At 46.1% G+C, this 19,417-nt stretch overlaps 1 protein-coding gene across 1 annotated transcript in view; it reads left to right on the forward strand.

Moving 5' to 3' along the window:
* Window positions 1-19,417, forward strand: part of ADAP1 (ArfGAP with dual PH domains 1) — a 50,366-nt gene that overhangs the window by 10,218 nt on the left and 20,731 nt on the right. The window contains exons 3-4 of the mRNA XM_017813452.1: window positions 884-975; window positions 9,756-9,838. Coding sequence (XP_017668941.1) covers window positions 884-975; window positions 9,756-9,838 — 175 coding nt within the window. The remainder of the gene's footprint in view (window positions 1-883; window positions 976-9,755; window positions 9,839-19,417) is intronic.

The following is a 19,417-nucleotide window of genomic DNA, read 5'->3' on the forward strand; positions in this document are numbered from 1 at the left end:
TAAAAATAGGCCTTAATGTTGCAGGGGTTTTTAATTCTCTGATTTTTGGGGGGGAATAGATTGAATATGTAAATGTGAGAAACTCAAAACCATGACAATAATGAAAAAAAGCTTAGCTGCTTGTTATGTTTGTATGCTTGGCATTTGACACAAAACAAAATGTATTTAGCATGACTGCCTGGAAAAGAATGGGGTTTTTACACTTGTAAAGTGACTTTCATTAAATAAAATATATGAATAAGAAAATAAGAACTCTTTGCAGAGTTCTCAACCATCCATTTGTATACAGGATCAGAAGAAGAAGAGGGCTGTCAGGGCAGATAGAAATGTATTTATTTATTTATTGGAAAGGTGGGCTGTCAGGGCAGATAGAAATATATTTATTTATTTATTGGAAAGGAGGGCTGTCAATGCAGATGGAATATTTATTTATTTATTTATCACTTTAAACTCCTTTCTGAGGTTGCTGGCATGACGTTGCAAAAATAAAATTATCCTTTTGGCACAAGTGATGTGATCTCAAGCAAAGGATGTGTTGCCAGAGCCATCTCATTCCCATGCCAGTGAGGAAGTGCCACTGCATGCTGCCTTCTGCTCCTGTGGGGACTGGTTGGGATCATGTAGGTGTGACTGTGACAAGAACCTGTCCTGAGCATCATATTAAACTGTAGGATCTCCGGCAATAATGATCAATATTAACTTCTGAGCCCTGGTTTGCAGGAACAGTCTTTACAGCATCCCTTCTGTGCACAGTCCCGGGGAACCCTCTCAAAGTGAACAGATGCCCTATCCCAATCATTTTATTACTCTGTAAAAGCAAAAGAGGATAAAGGAAAATGCTCTTAACATTTTATAATTATTGCTGTCTTTTCTCTTTTAACAGTTTATGGCCTCGAATGGAAACAATGTAGCAAAAGCAAAATATGAATCTAAAATGCCACCGTTTTATTATAAGCCAACGTTTCTTGACTGTCAGTAAGTAAATACCTCTGCTGGTAAACAGCATTTATTTGTTTGTGCAGCTGCAGCCTCTGTAATACTTTAGTTTTAGCATAATACCTTTTTTTTTTTTTTAGCCACAAAGGAGGTTTCATTTATAAAAGGCCCTGAAAATGTTTTTTCTTCTGCGCACATATGGTAGAGTTTATGCTACGTGTGGGATCTTATTTAATAAGTACAGTTGAGATGATGCAAGGAAGTCAGTTGTTTGTCTGTTCCCCAGGCTCTTCCAAGTTTCTACAAAAACGCCGATTTCTACCCATTGATTTCCTCTGCTTTTCTCAAATCCCCCCTCCTGCATCAACACAGAGCTTGCTGATCTGCTGTGTGAAATGCTGAGTTACCTGTAATGCAAAAATGCTGGGGTTTTATGCCAAGGGGGTGGATTTTCTTTTCTTTTTTTTTTTTTTTTTAACTAAATGACAGATAATCCCTGTGAAAGCAGGTAAAACTTATTGTCTCCCATACAGTGTAGAGTAAACCTCCCTAGTCAGCTGGGGTGGACTTTGTAGACCAAGAAGCTGAGGAGCTAGAACGTGCTGTACCACCCAGGGCACAAGAAGATGAACTAAAATTGATTTTCAGGGTCCTGCCAAGTACCAAGATGGTTTTGTATCTTTATGTGAGTGGTGCTGCCTGGCCTGGCAATAAAAAACTCATCCATTTGTGCAATGTTCTGAGCTCCAGAATCCCAGCAGTTGAGCTGTGCCATTTTGAGACTTGTATGTGCTTGTGATGTTAGGGTTGGAGAAGCAAGACTTTTTTCTACCTCGTTGTCATTAGTAGGAGAACCACAATTCTAGGGGATTTGTTTACTCCTAAGTTTCAGTTAAGTTCAATTAGATGCTGTCTATGTGATATTCGGGTTGTTCAGGAGCAGAGTCCTGGTTCTTTTCCGTGCCACATCCCTGCCTGAGGGTGTGCAGACCTTGTGCTGGCTGGAAGTGGGGCAGTTCCCTCTCCAGCTTGGGACATCCTGAGATCTGGGTGCAAATCACACCCTACTCTCCTCGCACAGGTCAGGCTGAGAGACAGAGAAAGCTGGTCCTGCACTCAGGCAGCTTGGAGACCATAAGCATTTTCATTCCTTGTGCTGTCGGGCTGGCAGCAGTGTCTGTGGCTGGTTCTGTGCTCGGTTGGTTTGGCTCCCTTGGATGATGCAGCTCAGCCTTTGCTGCTGTGATATTTTCCTCCCTCCATCCTGCGGTGCAGTTGCACTCCGGGGAGCTTTGCCAAGCAGTGGCTGAGCTCCAGCCACAGCCCTGCCAGAGCTGTCTGGGATCACACAGGGACCGTGCTGGGGTGGCTGATCCATGCACAGCCCTTCCCGACGCCCGATGGAGCGACACACTGCTGGGCTGGTAACCTGTGAGAAACAGGAGCAGGAGAATTAAGGGATTTTTGTTGCTGTTGTTTCTTGGGCAGGATGAGGAAAGGCCAGTCTTGCTGCAAGCAACCGGAAGACTAATTTTTGGCCCTTTTCTGGTCCCAACTTATGCCTCTTCTGCACTGGGACAATTAGCAGCCTTGCATGGCCTGATTTCTGAACTCAGCCTGGAGCTCTGCTCATGAAGGTGTTCTCCAGACCAGCACTGCTGGGTCTCTGCCATAGCAGCAGGGTGCACTGGGATGGATGTGACCTCTCCCAGTAGCAGATCTCCTGACACTGCTGCAGTATCAGCAGCTGTGGGCACGTTACACGTTGGGGGTGTCTCAAGGATGGTGTGCCAGGCTGTATTTTTCTTTCCCTAGTCAGAGGCTCTCTGTGCCTTTGCACAGATGCATGCTAAACAAGCGCAGGGGAGTGCTGCTTTTTACAGGAATATATATTTAGCTGTTTCCCCGCCTCGCTGCAGTCCAGTCACTGCAATAGCATGAGCTGTTCCCAGCTCCCAGCCCGGGGTGGCATCGCCATGGATGACACCTCCATCCAGTGCTGGCACCGAGCCCTTGTGTCCCAACCCACGTTCTGCAGCATCAAGAGGTTTTGATGCTTCTAATTCCCACAACAGCATGTGCTGCTGGGCAGCTGCAGTGGCTGGGCAGGCCCTGGGAGCTGCCCTCAGCACAGCAGGGTGCTGACATATGAGCTATAACAAGGACAGGCTGTTGGTTCGTTTGAAGCTTCTTAATTTTATAATGCTCCTTCTGGAATTCCTCTGCTTTGGTCACATGAAGAATTGTGAAGTTCAGAGCAAGAGGGAAGAAGTGCTGCAGCATCAGTTTGTCCTTTTTTCTTCTACACTACAATGTTGTGTTTGACTCCTTGAGAAGTCCGTGGTGTTTGCCTGCTGCAATTGGCATCTGTATCCTTCAGGAACCCCGTTGTGGCTTCCCGGTCCTGTATGACACGTGGGAAAGGTTAGAGAAATTGCAGGGTGCTCTGAAATTGCCCAGGGAAAATTTACCAGCCCCCCCCCCCAAAAAAAAAATCCCTTTCTGTCCTTTCCTCTCACCTTCTGATTGCTAGCACCTCAACCTGTGCCTTGGGAGCAATGAACAGAGCCAACTTCTGTACCACTGGGGAGTTCCTGAGGGTGAAATGAGTCCCAGACTTTGGAGTGTTCCTACACCACAGCAGTGTTGGCCCCAAGAGCCTTGGGTGAGGAACTTAAACCGCAAAAACCCTCTTTGGATGGTCACCAGTGGTCATGGCCCAGCTTTGTACACCGCAGCAGCAGACCAAGAGCTGTAAAACAGCCTTTCCTGGGGCAGACACATTGCAAGCACATGGTCAAGTTTTGAGTCATCAGTGAGTAACAGCATCACTCTTGAGCAAAAGCAAAGGAAAAAAGCTTTGTTCAGTCTTTTGCTGGCTGAAAACTCGTAGAAGGAAGTGGAGATGATCTCTTATTGGGCTTTTGCAGGATTGGAAGTACATCCATGTCCCTGCCTAACACTTACTGTTATTTTCTGTTGCGTTTTTGCTTGATTTGGGAATGCAGATCATCATCCTGCAGAACTGGGTATGAGCTGCAGTGCACTGTTCTGCTCTGCTCCTCTCTCTGTGCTTAGATAAGTGGGAGCTACATCTGCTCCTCATGCAGAACACTTCAGTGACTGCCAGCACATTTGAGCACCTTGGTAGGAAAAATGGGGCAGACTGCAATGGCATGAGTTGTACTGAGTGGTTGTCTTATCTGGAACGAGATGAGACATCAGTCAGAGGATGTATCCTGGTGAGGATCACATCTTGAAGAGTCACCCATGTAGTCATCTAAAGAACAACACTTATTAGCTGAAGTGCCTTATTGTATTGGTTGAAGTGTGCAGGGAGAAAATTGCCTGGTAAATCTCTGGATTTTTTTTCTTTATTGTTTGAAGTTTGGTTCATTTGATAGAGGAGCAACCAAGGCCACCACCTCAGTCTGATGTCTGAAGGTCAGTGTGTCCCCCTCCTCCCCCATGAATGGGGCATAAGTATAGTCAGGGATGCAAAACAGATTTCCTCTTCCTCTGTCACCCCCTTTTCCTGGTCCTTTATACATAATAAACTTCATTGCCTAATGTCCAGAGGGGTAAAATTGAGTTTTGCTCAGGCTCCTAGTTATTAATGAGGGTCTTCAGATTTTACATCCACGGCTTTCAAAAGTACCTGATTTCTTGGGTGTAAAGTTTGAGGTGCTGCTGTGTGGCCTGTCCAAATGGCTGGTGATCAGTTCCAAAGTGGTAGAACCTCCTGTGGTGGCTCAAACTGGGCACTCAGCCTCGGGAATTCTTTGTCTGAGCATCGCCCTGCAGTCAGCTGAGTGCTCAGAGCTGCCCACTCCTTCAGTCCTGACCAGCCACAGGGTTTTCTTTCCTTGTTGTTCATTTTCTCTTTGCCGTTAGCTCCTAAGCCTGTTAAATCATACAGATTCCTTTAATTTCCAAAGGAAATTGCTACAAAGTTAAGGTAGTACCGACACAGGCTGTTTCCTACATGTTTTTAATTGGTGTTTAACTGTTCTGAAAAGTAGCATCGGGGTGAACCGGACCGTGCGTGTAAAACAACCAAACAGAAAAGGAACCAGTTAGCGTTTTAATTGAGGATGTTGTGATTTTGCATACTCAAATTCAGCTTTAACTTCTCCAAATCCATCATGCAAGGGTTTTATGGCTTGTTAGCGAAAACCCCTGTCTTTTTTGCTCTCCTCTGGAAGCTTGCTGTTGGGCACTGGTCTTGGTTGGGGGATGGCACATCACTCCCGGGGACTCCACAAGCTGAGGTGATGCACAGAGCACCTGGAAGAAGCCCCCCAGCTGCCTCATGCCTCACAAAGCCATTTAAAAGCAAGTTCTCACAGCAAGGACTTACTAGATAGAAAAGGAGTGTGAAACTAGACAGGCTTTTAGTCTGTGCTGCCGTGGCTCTCCTTGCAGTCTGAGCAAAAAATTTGGACTCGGGCTTAAAATTTCATTAAAGGAGTTGTTTGACAGAAAATTGGCATGGCTGCATCCACCAAGCTGCCTGTGGAAAGCAGATTGTTTTTTGCTGGAAAAACCTCTGACAAATTCCAGAAGCTACAAATTTGGCTTTTGGAAATGGCGTTCCTGGATGACATTCATTTCTTTTGTCTTTCTTGGACTTGGTGGTGCCTCACAAGGATGCAATTAGAAAGAGGTAGTGTATGGTGTTTGATGTCTTTTGGGCCACTTTCACCTCTGGCTGAGGTTTCTAGTCTGTCATAAGTCTCCAAAAAGCCACAGCAGCTATGCTGCCTGTGTGGTGTGTGTTCTGTAGTGCATCAGCCAGGCCAGCTGAGAGTCTTGGGAAATAATAAATTGGAGACTCAGAACTTGGCTGCCCAGCACTCCTCCACAGAGCACACTGAAGCCACGCAGCCACAGTTTGATAATTAACTGCTTGAGCAGCTTTTCCTGTGGTGCTTTTTGCTGTGAGTGAAAGGCTTTGAGTAGGTGGAACCAAGATGAAGCTGCTCCAGTGGCTTCTTCTGGAACCTTCCTTGCTGGTCCCTGGGCAGAGAGCCCTTGTTTTCATGTGGGTGGTCAGGCAAGCAAACAAGTGCCTACAGTGAGATTTGGAGCTCTTGGTGTTGGCGGTGCTTCGTTGGCCTCTGGACCTACTGCCTCCTCAGTGAAGCCCAGTCCTATTCCACCTGGGGGAGCAAATTTTCCCTTATTCTGTTGGAAATGTGGATTTCCTTAGCGTTTTGTGTTGTTGGTGGGAGTTTGTTTTCTTTGCTCCCAGGTTTTTATCTTGATGATTAGCAGGACTTTTTTGTTCTAATTGCCAAAAAATGACATGTTCCCTGTAACCAGCAGCCTGACAGACTTTAGGTGGGCTGTTAAATCTTTTGGAGTCAATCCCAAGAGCTGCGCATCTCTGCAGTTTAGGAGTGATGTGACAAACACAAATGGCATATTTGCTTATTTGCTACATTATCCCATCACCAGAAATGCAGTAAAATACTGGGAGACTGTTACTACAGTCCTTTCTGTTCACAGAACTCCTTTTGGAATCAAAGGTGTATTTGGATGGAGGGTCCTGTGTTCAGCATGTGAAGTCTGCCCTGGGTTATTTACACACATATTCACATCTGGAAAAGTACATTTCAACTAAAACATAGCAACAGATATTTTAAAAAGCCCCTGAAGGCATACTTAAAATGAAATTAAGATCAGGTCTGCAGTCCACTGAAACACTGACTGTTATCATACAATCCTTGTATTGTTTGAGGGTCTTCTGGATGGTCCCTGCCCTCCAATTGCTCTCAAATCCTGTAGATACCAGGACAAATTCCTGCTTCTGTTTGGATTCATCAAAGCCGTGCTAGTGAAACTGGGGTTTAACCCCAGGATCATAAGCAACTTTTTATGGCAGCTTTGCATCTAGTCCATGAGTGTGAGTGTGGTCAAGGCCCTGCTCAGCTTCTCTGTTGCAGTGAAGGGAGCTGGTGGACTCCACACCATCCTAGTTGGGGTTTTGTTTTGGTTTCTTTTGCTGGAGTTGTTCTGCTTTCTATAAATAACCACTGGAGCAGAAGCTGCAGCTACTGGCCCTGCACTGAGTTGTCCTAACTGTGGGCTGCTCTTGGTGTTTCTTGGGTTTTGGGAAATTATTGCTAAAGAGCTTGGGTTTGTGTCGATAAGGAAAGGGGAAGGGTGTGTGAACTGTCAGAAAGCACTTTCTGCGCGCTGGGAAAGCGGCACGGCTGGAGCCCCGTGTGCCGGGGGAGTTGCCTTTGGGGCCACTTGTGTTCAGGGCCAGATGCTGGGAGAGGTTATCAAGAGCGTTTTGCAGCTTCTCAGAACGCCCCGGATGGCTGCCCAGAGTGTGCTGTCTTGCACACAAGCTCTGGAGACGTTGAACCGGCGCTGTTGGCAGCGCTGTGGGAAGTCAGTCCCTGCAGAGCAGTGTTCCCCAGGGCGTGAGCCCAGCAGGGTGTGTCTGTTGTACGATCTGCATCCTACAGCAGGAGTGTTTTCCCACTGCCGCACATGAATCTTAATTTATACTGTATTTAAACATCCGTGCTGGAAGGCTGACTCTCAGAGACTCGGAGCAGCTGCAGCTCCTGCTGAATCCACTGACGTCAGCGGGAGCCGAGGGTGGTGTGAATTTTCATCCCCCTGGCTCAATCCCTAATCATCCTGTTGAAAAGGTCCAAGTTTGGATTCAGTGATAACAAGCTGTCCACAGCAGCTGGGCTGGAAAAATTGCAAGAAGGGTAGCAAATTTAAGTATTTGTGTTGATTTTATGATTAAATTTTGGTAGCTTTGCTGATGAGTTGCAACTGTATGGAAACAGGAATTTTGGTGCCAACTTTTGGGTCATCAGCCACCTATCTTTACAAGCTACCATATTGTGGATATCAGATCCAGAAAGGGCATCCTGCTTGACCCAGAACAGCCCCTTTGGATGCTGGATGGGGTTTGAGCAACCCCATGGCAGGGGGGTTGGAGGTAGATGACCTTTAAGGTCCCTTCCAAAACAAACCATTCTAGGATTCTACAAAGCTTACCTGCACCCCGTGAGATGGACTGAAAATGTGTTGTACTCAAACCAGAGTGCAGCACAGGGTGGCAACAGAAAGGAGATGGGTGTTCATCTTCAGAGCTCACAGTCAAACTTGCAGATGTGTGTGTAACAACTAAAGATCAGTAATGAAAACAGAAACAGAAAGGGGAAAGGCAGAATTGGTGCATTATTTCTATTAGAGCAGAAGCTCACAGTTGAGGTTTGGGTGCAGGGAAGCTCCTTGAGCCTTGGGGGAGAAGGCTGGTGCCCCAACCAAGGAGATGACACAGTGGGTGGAACAAAGTCTATGTAATTATTTCCTCCTTTATTGCCAAGAAACCAGTCACAGCCACAGTTCTCACTGGATAGTGCCTTGAAGATTTGTTGAATGCAGTTGCTGTACCTGCAGGTGAATTTTCGTAAGCAGTGTTGGTATATTTATCTTCTTTGAGCATTTCTGGGATGTTTCTGCTGAAAAGATACCATTGAGTTTGCATCAGCAAAAAGGAAAAGGTGATTAAACATATGAACAGTTTTCATTGGCAGAGAAGTTGATTTGTTGAAGTGCAATGGTTTTATAGAACACATCCAATGATGGGGGATCATTTACTGTCTTTGGTGTAGGCTGCTCTGAAATGTCTGCTGTGAAGCTGGGCTAACACATGCCTTTATTTCTGTGTGTGATTTCTGCCTGCTTGGGCTATTTAGGGTTCTAGGGCAATTAAACCATTTTTAACTGCCCTTAGTTCTTGAAGGAGTTTCTAGCATATTCTAGATCAAAACTACTTAATTTGTTCCAGCACTCATACTAAAATAAAATAACATAAAATGTATTTATAATCTTTGGCATATTTTTAAGTTTTTGAAAGTTAAGGTCTTGGTGTATAATCATTGGTATCATTTCAGCATTAAAAATAAAGGATGTTTTAATCATGTCTCCTGCTATGCATTATGGATTGCTTTCTTAGACTTATCAGTATAGGCTATGAGTTTGGAAGAGCTTGGCCAGGTGGGTTCTCACCAACTTCCAGTGTTTGGATCCTGTGTTCCAGCCTTTACATCTTTACCCGTACATTTTCTCCTGGTCTTTTTGAGGCTTTTTCACTTTTCACACACCCCAGTTCCTTTGGCCAGGGCCTGGGATATGACTGTTCTGTGTTGTTCCTGGTTTGGGAAGTGTGTGACACCCTGCAGCAAGCTCCATATTCACCAAGTCAACAGGTGTCACCCATCCCTGGGCTGGGCATCCCCTGGTCATTACAAGTGTAATTTTAACCTGACACATCACAATTTCTTGGAATAGCTGTCCATGCATGACAAGGAGATGTTCTCTCTGCATCTTTGACTGCCAAAAGGCCATGCATCACACCAGGCATCCCCAATTTCTGCTTCTGTATTGATGGCTTCAGGGCAATAATCCCTCTTTTGTCTGTAGTTTTTTGGTTTTTTTTTTTCATTTACTGATCCTGCTGTGGTCTGAGGAAATTAGGTTTAAAATAGTTCATATACTGAGGGAGTTTTTTTTTACAGTCTGATTGGGTGGATGGCAGTGGGCTATTCTGCTAAACCTGTACATTTTATTAAATAAGTTTCCAATAAAATTGGATATACAATTACATGAATAATTATTGTCCAACTGTAAGCAGAAGAAACCCTTGACTCCAGGCTGTACAATGCAATTTTTAGAAGACTTCTAAATCACAGTTGTATTTTGATTGAAGAATTAGTGGTTCTGGATTCTTCCTTAGTGTATCTTGGACCATGTTTCCTTTTCTCTGTATTTCTTTTTTCCAGACTGCTGCGGGAACAGTGGATCAGAGCCAAATATGAACGAAAAGAATTCATTCACAGCGAGAAGCAGGAGCCTTACTCTGCAGGTAGTGAAAGACACTTTTGACAGATAAGATTTTTGATGTCCAGCACCTTCCATTTTCTTTGTCTCTGTTTATATGTTCTTTATATTGACTATTGCTCGTATGTCATTAAGTAGGAGGAAGCAAGTGTGGGTTTTTTTGTGAAAGATCCCTCCTGGTATTCCCTGTATTTGATTTGGAATAGTGGGAATTTCAATACCTGATGGAAATGAATCGGAGTCTTTCTGTTGACTTCCAAGGGCTGTTCACCAACAGCAGGTCAGACAAAGTGCCAGTGGGTTTCCTTGCTGGTGGGTTGGTGGAGCAATGGGTTGGATGATTTCCTTGTGGAAGGGCAGGGTTTGAAGAGGAGACCAGGGCTCGACCGTGTTTGTTGTGTGGCTGCACCAGCATCAGGACCACATGAAAGTGCTTGAAAGTAGCTGGGTATTTCTGTGCTATATGTAAGTGGCATTTAATTTACTCTGCATAATAAGTAGTTGACACCAGCTATGTGCTTGGATGACTCTGGGATAATTTTATTAGCAAAGACCGTGCTACAGATTAAAGGTTAAAATATTATTGTCATGATGCTTTTCAAGACTAATAATATGCAGGTAGCTCCAGCATTTTGCTGATATGAAAACCACAATTAAACTCTTATCTCATGTATTCTCAATTTATGTTTAGAGCATTTCTGCTCTGCTATTTTGTATACATGAGGCACACACATAGTGTGTGGGGAGTATCCATATTCATATAGAGAATGTTATGCAGATTTTTATTTTAGATGTCTCAAAGCAGTTTGCTGGAGTTGGACATGTTCTGCTAACAATAAAAATAAACAGTTTGATTTCTTAGATAATTTTGGAATGTATCTGCCAATGTGTGTGTAATGTTCACCCAGGAATAATGTTTGTAATTTCTACCTTGCAACTTCTACATAGAAAAGCTCAGATTCAACCAGGTACTTGAGGCAAATGCATAATTTTAAGCACGTGATTGATTAGTCCTTTCAACTCGAAGAAGAGCATGTACCTGGTTAAAGTGAAGTAGGTGCTTCAATGCTGTGTGGGAAGAAGGGCAGTGTGTTCTGAGCATTCTGAAAGATATTATAAGAAGAGTTCAAAGGGGAGTTTATTTTAACAGCATATTTTCTAGGTGTTCTTCAGTAATGTGGCTGCATAATATTTAACTGCATGGTGAAGTGACAGGGTTTTCTCCCCTCTCTTTGAAGTTCAAAAGTCATTAAATACAGCGTAGAAGGGGAGGGGGTAAGCCATTTTCAGTGAACAGTGCTCTCGTGAGGAGGAGGGGAAGGGAAACAGGCTCGTGGGCATTGTGTAGGTTGTGTATGAGTGATTTTAGGTTGTATCTTGTCTTTGAGAATTGCACTGTTGCTAAAATCCAGCATAGGAGTTGCACAAATGACCTGTGCATCTGGGATGTCATTCATTGATTCTTCTGGACAGGAAACTCCAAGGGGATCTTTGTCCATGTGGTTCCTCCTTAGGGAGACCAGGTTGGTGTTACAACAAAACAAAGCCGGGGAAATACACACTAAACTTCCAGTGCTAACTTTCCCCTTCTGCTGCACCACAGCAGCCCCCAAGTGTGGCTGCCCACCCGTACTTCACCCTCTGCCAGACAGTGCTCCCTCTTCCACACTGTCGTGCAACTCAGTTGATGATGCTGTTTTCAGCTCTTGGGCTGTTATGCTGGGAGTTGGTTGTTTTCCAGGGTTGTTCCTGAGAAGGGAGCTCAGGGAAAATCCTGTGTCCTGTAGGAGAGCAGCACAACGAACATCATAGAATCATTTATGTTGTAAAAGATCCTTAATATCGTTGAGCCCAAACGTTAACCCAGCACTGCCAAGGACACCACTACACCATGTCCTATGTGTGTGGGGACAGTTCTTGCATCATTTGGGTGAAATGGGGCTGTTTTGGCATTGTGTCCTTCACAGTGCTGGACCACCAGTTTGCCCAGCTGGTGCAAACCAGTGCCATCAAAGCCAATCTGAATCACAGTGACACCCATGAGCCCTCCAAGACAGGCTGGAGTGTGGTGCTTGCAGAAGCCACACAACACCACACGCCCTGGCTGTGCCCTCCTCGCTGCTTGCAGGGGTTGGTACAGCTCAGTGATCACACCAGTAGCTCGGAGGATGCCCCCTGCATGGGCTGGACCTCCTGGTTGTGCCGGGCTCAGCATGGCCAGGAACAGCAGAGGATCTGAGCTGTTGCTTTCTGCTGTTGACCTAAACTGTCTGTGAACACAACGAGGTGGGACCGACACGAGGGCACCCTCCTGCCCACCCCACACCCAGCAGTGTCTCACTGGAGTGTATGTATATCTCTGTTTCTTCCTAATGCTGTCTCAGACCATTTTTTCTCACCGTTCTGAATTCCCTGCAGCAGTATTAGATTACCAGTTTCAGAGCATGAAACATTTTGCTGCTAATAGAGATGTCAGTATCCATTTTCTCATGTTTGTTGGAAGATTTAATTCCATTTTCCAATCCCAGGGGCTATTTTGCATTCTGATATTTGTTCAATAATTGCATAAAAAAATAAGAAAATGCTATATTTGAGTAGTTTTGAGAAACATCCTTTTCCAGGCAGCCGGACGAAACCTCAGTCAGAAATTCAGTGTCTTTCAGAATATCCTTTGGGGAGAGACTGTCTGGAGCCTGCAGATGCCAAGCAGAAGCTATCACAGCCGAACTGACAGACTTAGGAGAAATGAGTCTCGGGACAGGAGTGTCAGATGTGCAGGTCAGAGCTGAGATAGTCGTTCAGGGAGGCCTGGCAGGAGGATGAAGCAAACTTCAGCTGCTGGGGAAGGGTATAAATAAGAGGCAGTGTGGGATGCCCCAAAAGGCACCTTGCATAGCCCCCAAACCACTGGGAAACATCTGCTTCATGAGATACAGAGTGATGCGAGGTAGCAGAATCAGAATTGGGGAACAAAATTGGGAAACCAAGACACTTCCCACGTGCAGAAATCCCCAGTGTGGGCAGTGTTGAGCACTGGAACCAGCTCTTGAGCTGAGTCTTGGGAGGAGGATCCATAGCTCTGGGTTCAGTCCCTAAATCAGATGCCCTGTCCTGGGGATGTGCTGTTGTACGTGTAGTCACAGCCGCTTACCCTCGGTAGGACACTGCAGTGAAAATTCCTGTAAGGGAGTTTTTAGAGAGTTTCTTGCTCCCCCAGGAAGCCTTGGAGCACAAGCCCATGTGCTATTCGTGCCTTTCAGCTCCTCTGCCTCCAGTTAGTGTTTCAAACTCCAATGGTTTCATTGTTAATGAGTATATCAGCACCATTGATTTTAGTGTGAGGAGTCAGTTTGAGTTCAGATAGTGCAGAGAGATTAGTAAAACTGATTAAATGTTTTGGTGATCCACTATTGATTCTTAGATAGACCCATTTATACATTTGAGCTCTTCATTCAGCTGTAGTGTGAGCTAAATAATTTGTTTGCCCTAGCCAGACTTTATGAAACAAAACATTATTTACACCCCAGCAATCCCAATTAACACCATGGCCACATCCTTTCCAATAGCAGTACGTTTGTTGCACAACAGCACAGAATGATAACAGTTTTGAGACTTTCACATAAACGTGTTTCAGGTTGGCTTTATCCCTTCTGGTAAATGAACTGGTGAAATTACTGTCAGTCTCCAGCTAATTGTCCCTTTTAACAGAGTTTAATGGGGCACAGGTGCTGAATTCTCCTAGAAACGGGATGACTGTAATTGCCATCAAAGTCTGGATCTGTATCTCAAGGCAACTGCAAGGTTTGCTAAATTTTAAAAATATTTTGATCAGCTTTAAAAAGTTTGAATGTTTTCCCCTGCTGTTGACAGACAGCAGTTATGGCAGTGCTTTCCAAAAGTCCTGCTGAAAGTTAGTTCATTTGGGTATTTTTGATTTCTCTTAGTCAAAGGGATTTATTTTAACCAAGGGAGACATGGAGGAAGAAAAAGACAACAGTATTTGCAGGGCTGGAGCACTGTGATATTATAAACTGGTCAAGGTGTAGCTGCTCTGATGCAACCCAGGCCATGAACGAGAGAATGGGAATGTGGATGTGGCCAAGAAAGAGCAAAAGGAAATTGTTTTCTCCTTGAACTTTTTGGCTCCACTGCTTTCATTCTTTAGTCATGGGAGATTGGAGCTCCTCAGCTGATATAAATTGCCATAGATCCCATGAAAAGTGTGGAGGAATCCAGATTTATACCAGCTAAAGATTTAAACCGTATCCTTTGGTGTGGAAGTTGAAGGACTCTGATTATTTGACTGGTAGTTCCATAGTTGGGTGGGATGGCCTGTTGGGCTGCACAGTAAGATAATATGGTGTTACTGCAACCTTATTGTCACTATTCAGATGAGCTGTGGTTTATTGAGGTAGTTACTAGGGGTAGCATTTCTCTGAAGGTACCTATTTGCTTGTACTATCTTTTGTCAGCACCCTAAGGATTTCTTGGCTTATATGTTATTTTGTATTTGTCTGTAAATATGATGGTAAAATAAATTACAAGACATAAAAGAACACCCCAAAATAGTAAAATCTGTTAATATGCACTTTCCATTCCATGAGGCTCTTGCATAATTTGGGCAGCAGTCTGAATTAATTTTTCCCTGCACTCACACAGTTGGAAGGAGCTCTGACTGCAAAGCACTAGGGAAAATGCACGGGACACAAAAACGTCCTTTCTCAGTGTGAGGAAGAGACCCTTATTAGCTCAGTCTGACCTGCAGTGATGTAATGCAGTTTATTTTGAGCCTGATCAGACAAAACAGTGAGCAGTGTTGCAGCTAAAACCCAATTATTTTAACTGACAGACCTCATCCTCTGCTGTCTCTTACCCCATTTCGCCTGGCTAGTGGGGAGCTGAGTGTCAGAGCAACACCATCTCTGCAGTGCATTTTTTCACAACCTCAGGAGCAAATTACAGGGCTGAGCACACCCAGAGAGCAAACCAGTGCTAATGGCAGCCTAAAAGGGCACAGGTTTTACTGCACTTCAGAGAGCCTGAAGCACTGAGCAGGGAAATAAGGCATCAGCTCGAGGGGTCCTGGTGCCCTTTGCTAAGCCCCTAGCACACGTGGTCTTTAAGGAGATGCTCATGCAGAAGGGAGTGTGAAGCCACATGAGAACCATCCCCTTGCTTTGCTTTGCAAGCCCATGCTGTAAAACCTGGTGGTGGAGGTGGCAGGGGAGAGGAGGTGAGGTGACACTGTGTGGGTGGGGTGGTGGTGGCTGGGGACAGGGAGGGTCTTCTGATCTGTGGGTGTTTGCAAGAAGAGAGGGCGAGAGCAGAGAGGGCCCACAGGCTCGGGGAACAGGGCATCTTGCAGTCAGTAAGGTTTTTATGCTGCAGACTGGTGGGGATAAAGTAGTGGTAGAGAGTGTGCTGGCTCCAAGGAGAAGCTGTTTTCTCCAGGAGCCTTTCACATACACAGGCTTACCTGTGCCCATAAATCACTGCCTGGCAATACAGCCTGCTTGGGCTTGGCTGCAGCTCCCTTGCAGGGAAGGACAGTTGAATCAAAAGGGCCAAGGATGCTGGTGAGAAGGTTTAAAGAAAGAGCACAGTCTCAGCTCAGGGCCCTGCAGCTGTATCAGGGTCGGGGCAGCAGGTTGTTCCTGGATGGGAACCTGAGTGGGTCGTTGCTTTTTTTTTCCCCTGCCCTATTCCTGCCTTGGCTGGGGTGAATCTGCATTGCTCCATCAATGCTTGTGCTGGTTTATGCTGTCTGCAAGTCTTAATGTGGGACACCTCTCCCTCCCACTGGAGCTGCTCCGTGGTCAGAGCATCGTGCTGTGGGTAGGGAGATGCCCTGTGGGAGTGACTTGATAAGGGTGACACGCAGCTGTTGTGTGACACCAGCTCCTTGTGAGTGGGGAGAAGTGCCATAGGTGCTTCCTGTGGCATCTTGGCTGACGAGACACAAGACATCCATGCTGAGTAAAACAGTTGAATCGAAACTCTATTCTTGCTAAGGTGTTATCAGCTAAATCAAAAGCTGCTTTTAGCACTGGGGAGGATTTGAGCCAGCTCATGTGTGTGGTCGGGATGGTAGCCAGCTGCCATCTCAGCTTCTCTCATGCACACCAGCCTGAAGATTATTTCATTGTTCTTTTTTCCCCCAAGTGCAGCCCACATCCTTGTTCAATGTTCCTCTTCATATTTCCACCAACTCCAGGGCAGCTCTCCTGGCTTTTCCCAGGTGAAAGTCTGAGGGTGTCAAGGTGGTGCTGTGCTAAGCACTGTACAAACACAGAGAAGGATGTTAGTGTAGTTGAGTGTAAGGTGAGAGGAGGCAGGTGCCAGCTCCTCAGAGAAGAAGAGGCAGTGCCCCACTATAAGGGTAGTTCTGCAAAACACAGGGATGAGGATGATTTTTAAAGTGTGTAAATTATCCCATTGCTTTATAAGCAAGAGAGAGTGGTGTGTTTAGCAACACAGCAAGCCACATCTGGCTGAAATTATCCAAGATGCTGAGAAGCCAGAGGGAGAGACAGATGAAATAAGCCTTGGTTCCTTAGGAAACCGAGTTCACAGGAGCACTAAGAGAAACTATGAGATAAAAGCAACCATTTTGAGGGTTACCAGCAGCAAGTCGATGGGCTTTGTCCAGGCACCATGTGTGCCATAGGGGAGCGTGGTGGTGCAGAGCAAGGTCACCTGCAGTGCCTTGTGTGGCACAGGGTGCACCAGGGTGTGCAGGAGCATCCCAATGCCTTTCAGGAGGTGTGTGGTGTTTGGCTGATTTGGGTTTGGTGTGTCTGAAGTAACACACCACCATTTCCATGCTGTGCCTGGACACCAGCGTGACCGCCGGTGCGAGGGCGGCTGTGCCTGGCCACGGCACGGGGCACTGCTCTGCCTCCCTCCTCTGACCTGACAAGGTAGAGAAACACTTCGGCATTTTTTTTTTTTCTCCCTTAAACCTTTCCTCCCTTCCCCCAGTCCCCTGTGAGCTTACAACATCTCCTCGTGCTAAAAATAGCCCTCGGTGTCAGCGCGGGCTGAGCGGAGCCGCTGTTGCTCCGCCTGCCCTTTGTTGGAGGGGCTGCAGCACAAACCCGGGGCAGCCCCCGGGAATGTTCGGTGCCGGAGCTGCTCCGCCGGTTGATGTCACTGGCTTTGCAATGGCAGCTCGGAGTGGTTTGTAATTGGGCCGTGAGCACTTTGTTAGGAAAAATCACTTTATAATCTCAGCTACCTGTTCGGTGTCTGAGGCAGTGGAGGAATCTCTGCAGAGCAGTTGCCATGGTTTGTATTAACGTACCCAAAAGCGAGTGATGGCCACGGAGGTGTTTCTGGTGAGAGCAGTGGGGTTTGAAATGTTGCTTTATGAACACTAAGTCACACTAGGCTCTGAATACCGGAATAAAAGCTTTAGTGCCACATAATGCTGCGAAATTATAAATGGCCTTTAAAGCCCTGGCTGCGTTATGCGCCTGTAAAGTGAATTGTGCCATGCAAATAAAGAGTTTTATTTCCCCCTCGTTCTGTTTTTTTGCTGGCACATTTCCCATAGTGCCAGTGGCTTGCCTCCTGATTTACACCATATATAGAAATGTAGAAAAAGCCTAATTATAACCGACTCTTCTAGCATTTTTTTGAGTTGAACTTCTGAAAATACTGGCTACATCTGTAACCTCGATCCAAAGGTCTGAGTTTTTCAGAAGTTTCTGTGAATCTAAGTCTCTGTTTAACCTCAATGCAGATGTGGCTGATGGGCAAACAGAGTTGTCAAAAGCTTTAGCAGGCCTTGATCTTAGTCCTTAGAGAGGAATTTTCAATATAAAGAAGTAAGTTAATTTATTTCTACTTATTAGCCCCAAAGAGAAGTTGCTGCTTGGCTCCTATTGCTTTTTAATGTCACTGTTATCTGATGCCAGTTGTAAAGAGGATTAAATTCTCTTCTGATGCTTGAAAGGCTCAAGTATTAGAGTTGAGGGTAATTTTCTGCTCTGTCCCTTGCTGATGGGAAGCACTAGTTTTCGTGATGCAGGGCAACAGTGTGCGTCGGAAAAATGCAGCTGCCACGAGATCCCTCACTAAGGGATGCTTCCTGGTACTGCTGTCTCAGGCCCTCTTTCCCATCCCTGTAAAGCAAGTCACTCATAGACCTAGAGATGGAAACAAAAAAATAATAGTAGCATGGTTAAAAAGCAGCACAAATCAGTGTAGCCTGGTATTTTGTTGAAAATTCGTGTTGACTTTTGCGAAGCAGAGATTTGGACATGAGAGGGGAGATGTTTTGTGGTAGGAAGTCAAGACACCAGTTCCCTGTGGTGTGTGCTGGTGCTTGGTGTGCAGGCTAGGATTGCATCACTGGTGCCTCCTGTGTTAAATCACAGTTTCCAGTGAATTCCCAGCAGCTGGTTCCAGTATTTGGCTGCACCAAAGCTCCGGGTTTGGCTCTTACTGGATTTCAGCAAAACTGTGTTACAAATCTCTGCACTCAGTCTTGCCCTTGTCTGTAAGGTCTTGGCTGCTGGGTCCCAAAGTCTGGCTGCATTTTCACTTTTCCCAGCTGACACCAGGAGCAGTTCCTCTGCTTGGCACTGGCGCACCTGGCAGTTTGTGTTTGCGCCCTGGGGGAGCTGGAGATGGGACTGATCTCTGAACGCAGCTGGATTTATGTCTGAATGAGGAGCCCAGGGCACAGGGATGCTGCACCTCTTTGGCATGGGCCTCTGCCCTGTCTTGGTGTCCCAGAGAGTAAAATGATTGGGCAAGGACTGTACTGGAGAATTTGGCCTCTTGGCTGAGTTTTGCAGCCTGCTGTGAGCTTGGTGCTGTGCAGGTTCTGCCAACACTTCTCTTTGTGGTCATAGGAGCCATGGGGGAGCATGGCAGGGAGGGATGCAAGGAGGAATGTGGGAGAGTTGGCTAAGTGGCAGCAGGTTCTAGCCCTCTCCAAAAAGGATGCAACCTCATCACAGTTTGCTTTTCAAGGGAGCATAAGAATGTTTTAGTACTTCAAGGGTGCACAAGAGCGTTGTGTGCAGATTGCATCCAGTGCTCTGGGTGCTCCATTAGATGCCCTGAAAAAGCAGCCCCTGTCCAGAGGTTATCACGAGAGGGCTGAGGGTGTGAGTGTCCAATGGACAACTCCAAACCCTGCAGTTCTCCCAACCCAGCACCAAGGTCACTGGAGGCTGTTGTCAGGAGGGGGTTAAAGCACAAGCATCCTTCCAGTGAGCAACCTTGCCTGGCACGGAAACCTCCTTCTCATGCTGCCAGAGCCACAGAGAGGCTTCTGTTCTCCGGGCACTGACATCAGCTGGGACATGAGTCACGCTGGGAGCCAGGCTTGGTGGGCACTGGTCCTGCTGCTTCCCCACACCCTGGGTGATGCCTTGCTCGCTGGGTCCGAGCCCCCACACTTGGTCCTCACCTGTGCAGCACCTGGCACATGTCAGGTGCAATGTTTGCAGCCCCAGGAGCAGGGCATGATGCCCCAGTGGGTGGGTGTGAGGTCTGGTGTCTGCATCCATGCCCTGGCATTTGTGCTGTGGATTTTGGGTACAGAAAAGGGGGACTAAGGCCTGGGTTATTTTTTTTCCCCAAAACTTTT

This window comes from Lepidothrix coronata, unplaced genomic scaffold (genome assembly GCF_001604755.1).
Source record: "Lepidothrix coronata isolate B3197 unplaced genomic scaffold, Lepidothrix_coronata-1.0 Scaffold41, whole genome shotgun sequence".
In the NCBI taxonomy this organism is placed as follows: Eukaryota; Metazoa; Chordata; class Aves; order Passeriformes; family Pipridae; genus Lepidothrix; species Lepidothrix coronata.